This window comes from Chaetura pelagica, unplaced genomic scaffold (genome assembly GCF_000747805.2).
Source record: "Chaetura pelagica isolate M959 unplaced genomic scaffold, ChaPel_1.0 scaffold356, whole genome shotgun sequence".
Classification (NCBI taxonomy): Eukaryota; Metazoa; Chordata; class Aves; order Apodiformes; family Apodidae; genus Chaetura; species Chaetura pelagica.
In genome coordinates, this window is record NW_009953964.1 from 10,208,022 (window position 1) to 10,214,238 (window position 6,217).

Here is a 6,217-nt window from a genome sequence, read left to right on the forward strand (position 1 = left end):
AATGCCTCGACAATGCTTCAGGTGGTAGGTGAGTGCTTCCCCAAAAGACTAGAAGGTGTGGGCTGAATCACAGCCTGAAGTATTTGAGGCTTCTGCCTCCATCTTGTTTCTAGTTCTGTGGCTGGAAACATTATTCTCCCTTGTGCCTGAAGGCTCACATCAGAACTGTGGAGCTGCTAGGAAAGGAACTGGTGTTCCCTTCATGTCTCGAGGGGCAGAAGGACTCTGGATGGATTCTAGATGAAAAATTGGAAAGCTCTGCTCAGTTTCTGTGTGTTTATAAACAGATTTAACACACAAAAAAGAAACAATGGAGCAAGGTTATGCTGAAGACCAGGAAAGGCTGGCTGGAAGAAAGAGCAAGCCACATGAGCAGAGTGTGGATCTTTGTATCTTCTATCAACTGATCCACATAAGAGGATTCAGGTCTATGATACACTTGTTTGTATCTCAAGATAGAAAATTGATCCTTGCAGCTCATAGACTGTGGTTTGCTGATCACCCCAAGCAGCTGCATACAGTGTCTCAGAGAGAGGGCTTGGTCTGAGTTGTTTCCAAGCGAGAAGCCAGAGTTTAGCTAAGGGGCCTGTCTTCTATGGACAATCAGGAGGTACAGTTTGGACCTCATCTTTCCACATGAGAGTTCACTAAGATTTCCTAGCTCTCCTCAGGCAGTTAATCCAAGCTGCCATGACAAAGAAGCAACTTAAAAGTACTAATTTGGCAACATAATCTGTGTAATGTCTCATTTCCCCCTTCCGTCTCTCAGCTGCCCTTTCTCAAAATAGTCCATTGATGAAGCTGGTGTAAGGTTGTTTCAGGTCTCTGGACATGCCTGCTGATGTTCATGCTCTCCTCCATCCTGCAGAGAATGGTTATGTGTTCCTGACCCCAGTGCAAGCCACCAGCCAGGAAGTTGCTTTGGGAGACAGTCTGGAGCTGCAAGTACACATTGAGGCTTATCCAAAACTTCTCTACTGGGGCTGGGAGCACACAAACCCCTTGAACTCTGGGAGTACCACATTCAAGGGCCACATGACCTCTGGAAACAACTGGTATGTGCTTTCTGTCTCCTACACTGGCAATGACACGTTTCCAACAATACCTTCCTGGTGAAACAGGTAGACCCCTTGCTACTGGCTCACAGATAACTCTCAGGTTTTAAAGAGGGGAACTGTTCAGCCTTTTAGTCTCCTCTTTCCGGTATTAGCAAACCACAGTGGGCAGGTCTGATCAGGTCAAGGAGACACCACCTCTGTCTCACTTGGCAGCTTTCTCTTTAGCAAACCTTATGGTAGTCACTGTCATGTTTGTGGTCAGGTTTTCAAGTTTGCACTCTCCTTGTGGGAAGAAATAGTAGGGATTTCTGTACAAAAAAACCTGAATTCCCTCACTGCTCCTCAGACCTGTGCCGTGTTCTACTGTCTGGAGAGTGTATGTACAGAGCAGCTCTGTATGCCCCATGGCAAGAGAAGCCATGAAGAAGAAGAGAACTGTTATGTGGATAAGATCTAACAGAGGGCACAGCTCTGCTTCTTCAAAGCCTACAGCAAATTGAGGCCAAAAGGAGACTGAAAGGGGGAGAATCTTTCCATTTGGGCAATTCCCCTTTCATTTTCTCAGACACCCAAAATATTATACTAGAGGAAGCCACTCAGTGAGCATGGTGGCTTAGGGCATCAGGATCTGAGAAATGGGCTGGGGAGTGGGCACTAGGAACCATGACTTGGTGGGCCAGGAAATGGAAGGATCACTCATTCTGTCAAAGGCAGGAGGACCAGCATCCTCTAGCCCTTCAAAGGCAATGGTTTACATGTTCAACTCTCCTTTCTGAGGATTCACCCACCCATAGCCTTTCAGAAGAGCTATGCACTTGGTGGCAAAAGGTCTTTTCTCAAAGGAAGATCAGACCCTCCCTGCTTCTCCTGAAGAAGCAAGCAGCAGATTCCCCTTGTGGGCTGGGATTAGTGCTGAGTATTCACCCACTCCAGAACACAGAAAGCAGCAACACTTCACTGACCAAAGGCCCTGTGAGTGTTTAAGTTTCCTGAGCACAGTTTCCTTCATGGTGTTTACTCTTTCTCTGAGCAGGTACAACAATACACTCTTCCTGAACCGCCTGCAGGAAGGAGAGGGAGGTCTCTATACATTTAATGCCCTCAACAATGAGACCAATGCATCAGTTACCTTCAGTATCTCCCTGAAATGTAAGTGCTTGGCATTGCCCATTCTTTCACCCTGGTTTCCCTGCGGATGCTGCTAAGCTGGCAGCAAGTGGGGTGGGGTATCAGGGTGCTTCCAGCCCAGCACCCACAGGCCACACAGCCAAACTGTGTCTGGGACACAGCCCAGATCCATGTGTAACACAGGGGTTCCTAGTGTTTTATTGTCACACACATGGAAGGTGAATCAGAGCACAGGGAATATGCTCTTCCTCTGGTCACAGCACTTGCTTCTTATCTGCCTTCCTGACAGCTCCTCCGAGGGTCTGCAAAGTCAAGGTCCCAGCCAACGACTCCAGCATCCTCCAATGCATGGCCATTGGCTACCCTGCCCCGCGCATTGAGTGGTACCAGTGCTCCATTTACTCTGACAGGTAAGAAACGCCCAGGAGATGGAGCTCCTCCAAGGCACTTGCCCTTGCTGCTGGCATTTGCTGAGCAGCACCACGTGGGCTTGCTTACAGACCAATGCAGCAGAGCGTGTTCAGCAACGGGAATGCTGTCCTGCTAATAAAGAGGTTCTTGGGGCCTGTTTGAGGAGAGGGAGCAGGTACTCTTCCTCAAGTCCTGAGTTTGAAGAGTTCAGCCACTTGTGATTCATATTCTCCCAATGCTTTTCTGAGAAACATGTAAGTCCCTTGGAGAAGTGCACTGGTGTGGGTTGCTCTAGAGCTACATCCTGACTGCTTCTAGTTGTCTTTCTGGGACCTCCACAGATCTGAGGCTCTGCAAAGCAAAGACTTTCTGAGCTGTGGTGTGATGAGAGGCAGCAGCAGCTGCCTGTTTGGGGGTGGTTGTGTCTCAGTACCAGCCCCATTGAAGGAGGGAACTACTGCCAGAGCACAGTTAAGGTCCTGTCTATACAAGGCTTTAATGTCCAGGGAAAGGTCTCTTAACTAGGCAGTGAGTAACATGTCTCATAGAGCTGCAACCCTAATTCCCAGTGTCTCCTCTCTAGTCTGATACAGGCACCAATTCACATGGGAGCAACTGTGCTACAGAGGAACACTCATTCTCTCCTGTCTCTGCAGATACAGTGAGGACTATAAGTTGCTACTGAATGACTCCAGTCCCCAGGTGGTGAATATGCTGCCCTTCCATGAGGTGGAGGTGGAGAGTGCCATCCCTTTCCAGGAGCTGGGTCCCAATTTCACCTTCTGCTGTGTGGCTGTTAACAGAGAGGGGAATTTTTCTGACATGTTTCACTCGCTCACCATCACCAGTAAGATTCCAGCTGGTAGCTGGCTGGGGGAGAAACTGGGGGGTCTTGGGGTCCATCTTCCTATAAGTATGTCCCTACTGTGTTTCCAAGAGAAGTGGAATAGATTCCACAAGTCCTCTATATTCACAAGGAGATGGGAGGCTTTGGCATTTGCCAGTCCTAGGCAGAGCCTGGTGCCAAAGGCTAAGCCACACCATGAGCACCTTATACCTACAGGACTTAGCTCCAGGGTGCAGTTCAGCACCATCTTTTGGTGGGCTTGTTCAGGCTGCACAGATCTTGCTCCCCAGTCAACCTGACCTGAGGTGCTCTGGTGCTCTTTGTGTGGAAACTGGGGTGCATGAGGCACCTTTGCAGCCTTGAAGTTGGTACCAAGAACTTCCCTCAGTTCCCAGCAGCTCATTTGGGTGTCTCTGAGGCTAGTGCTGGGTTGAGTTGCACACTGGGGAAGTCTAAGTGAACAGCTGGGCAAAATGCTCCCAGAGGTGGAATTGAAACAGGAGTGTTTTACTCATCCCCATTTTTTTTACTTCTCCAGGAAGTGTCATGGCCCCTCCAAACAAGTTCTTCAGCCCTGTTCTCTCCACCTGCATAGGCACTTCGGTCCTGCTGCTCCTTCTGCTCCTCTTCCTCCTCTACAAGTACAACCAGGTCAGTTTCCCTGCTGCTCAGCAAGGGCTGTGACGCCTGCCAGGCCCAAAGCCCATTCTGGCTCTGCTGGCAGCCACAGTCAGAGAGCTTGGAGCTCCCTCCCTCACCTCCACTGCCTCCCAGCTTCCCCCAGGGCTTTCCTGCTGCAGGGCAAAGCTCAAGCCCCAAACCCAGTGTGCAAAGCTCTGGTCCTTCAGCCTTGTAACCTAGAGGTCAATGTGACTATTCCTCAGTACTTTTTCTGTGCTGTCAATTGCATCTGGTTTTGCTCTGGTCACCATGAATCCATAAACCAAATTAAGGAGAAAAAGTGATTTGCAACTTATATCTACTTTTTATCCTCCTCCCTCCTGTCTTTATGGGGAAACAGGATGATGTTAGAAGGTGTTTGTCTCCAGGAAGACTAGGTCACTATTTTTATACAAGAACTTGCCCTATTTTCTCTGCACAACTTATTTTCAGCATTTGGATTCCTTCTCAGTTGTTTACAGAAACTGTACCAATCAATAGCCACCTCTGTTTCATCCGTGGGTGAAAATCTCCTGGTTTTCAGCTCTCCCTTTGACACTTTTCCTTTGACAGCCCATCAAGGCTGCAAATTTTGCAGCAGAGTTCTATTGCTGGTTGTCAGAAGATCCATCAGAACTCTCTCCCAAACCAGCACCTACAGCTTTGCAGGCAGAGCTGTCTTTGGCCAGTAGTCCAGAGAGATGTAGATGGATTTTGTCCCTCGTATCTGTGCTAACTTAACTTTGAGCATCTACCCATAGACTGCATCCTTCTCTGCAGCTATCCAGGGAAAGTGGTGAGGGGAAGCATTGCAGCACACACCTCCCAGTTGCTGGGACCTGAGATGATTCATCTCGGCCCTGGTCATCCCACCCATGCTCCACTGTGCCTGCCTTGATGGACCTGAGACCACCTTTGCTACCCTGGGATGCAGGTCCTTGCTGCTCCTTGTGGCACATGCCAGCCCAGCTGCTTCCCTGCCTTTCTCTGTGTTTGTGCCTCCAGCCTGGCTCCCCAGCCCTCTCAACAGGAATGACAGCACCCAAGCTGGCAACTGCGTCTGCCCACAGGCTCCAGCACTGCTTCTCTCTGCTTTGCCTGGTTACTTCTGCCATGAGATTCGTGGAAAAGTGACTAAATTCTTACTTCTCTTTCTCAATTTCTTGTTTTCCCCTGTAAGGGAAGCAGGACTGGGCCAGCTCCACCGTTCTGCTGTGCTCAGCAACCCACGGTACCAAGGAGGGAGACAGAGAGGGGACATCTCCCTCCAACACCAGCTGGGTACTGTCAGCTGCTGGTCTGGTGGGATGTGCTGGCTCTGCCATCCCAAGTGAGGGCAGAGGGCTACTTTAAGTGAAAGAGCCAGGAGAGCCTCCCTTAGTCACGGGTGACAACTCAGAAGGACTTTGTAACAGCAAAGGGACCAGGCTGTCCAGATAGAGCTACTCTCAGTCCAGGTTGAAAGCAAGAAATATTTGATGGGCTGAAACCCAAGTCTTCTCTCTGTTCCTGCAGAGTGAGAGATAGAGTGTATCTGGGGACTTGGGGACACTCAGGACTTGAGGAACATTGAATAACTGGAGTCTCTTCCTTACAGAAACCCAAGTACCAGGTACGGTGGAAGATCATTGAGGCCTGTGAAGGGAATAACTACATATTTATCGATCCAACTCAGCTGCCATACAATGAAAAATGGGAGTTTCCCAGGAATAACCTCCAGTTTGGTAAGAAAATTTCCTTGCTGCTGGCCTGGTGGTGTGCAGTTCGCCACAGAGCTGAAATGCTCCAATGGACAGAGCCAAAGCAACTGGTCAAAACTCAAAGCTGCATCTAGACATTATGGGAACATCCTTAACCAGGCCTTGCTGCCCTCTTCCACAGAGGGTGTTAAATACTGGGGTACAACCTCCCTCTGGCCCTCTATTGCTCTGAGGAAGGTTAAGAGGATCACATACCTCCATTTGCATCTGGGATCATTCCCAATGCATAGACCTGGTGATTTCATGTGTGAACACAGGTTATTTCATACTGTCTTTGCACACAGTAGAGTTCCCCTCAGATGTTTAACCAGCTCCTGACTAAGGGATGTGTCATTTTGTCTGGGCTCAGCAGG

The 6,217-nt window shown here is 49.3% G+C and overlaps 1 protein-coding gene across 1 annotated transcript in view; it reads left to right on the plus strand.

Annotated features, from left to right (window-relative positions):
- CSF1R (colony stimulating factor 1 receptor) overlaps positions 1-6,217 on the plus strand; it is a 20,029-nt gene that overhangs the window by 8,562 nt on the left and 5,250 nt on the right. Inside the window, exons 6-12 of the mRNA XM_010002042.1 lie at positions 1-28; positions 869-1,055; positions 2,092-2,207; positions 2,476-2,596; positions 3,254-3,444; positions 3,983-4,095; positions 5,702-5,828. The exon at positions 1-28 is cut by the window's left edge and continues 3 nt beyond it. Coding sequence (XP_010000344.1) covers positions 1-28; positions 869-1,055; positions 2,092-2,207; positions 2,476-2,596; positions 3,254-3,444; positions 3,983-4,095; positions 5,702-5,828 — 883 coding nt within the window. The remainder of the gene's footprint in view (positions 29-868; positions 1,056-2,091; positions 2,208-2,475; positions 2,597-3,253; positions 3,445-3,982; positions 4,096-5,701; positions 5,829-6,217) is intronic.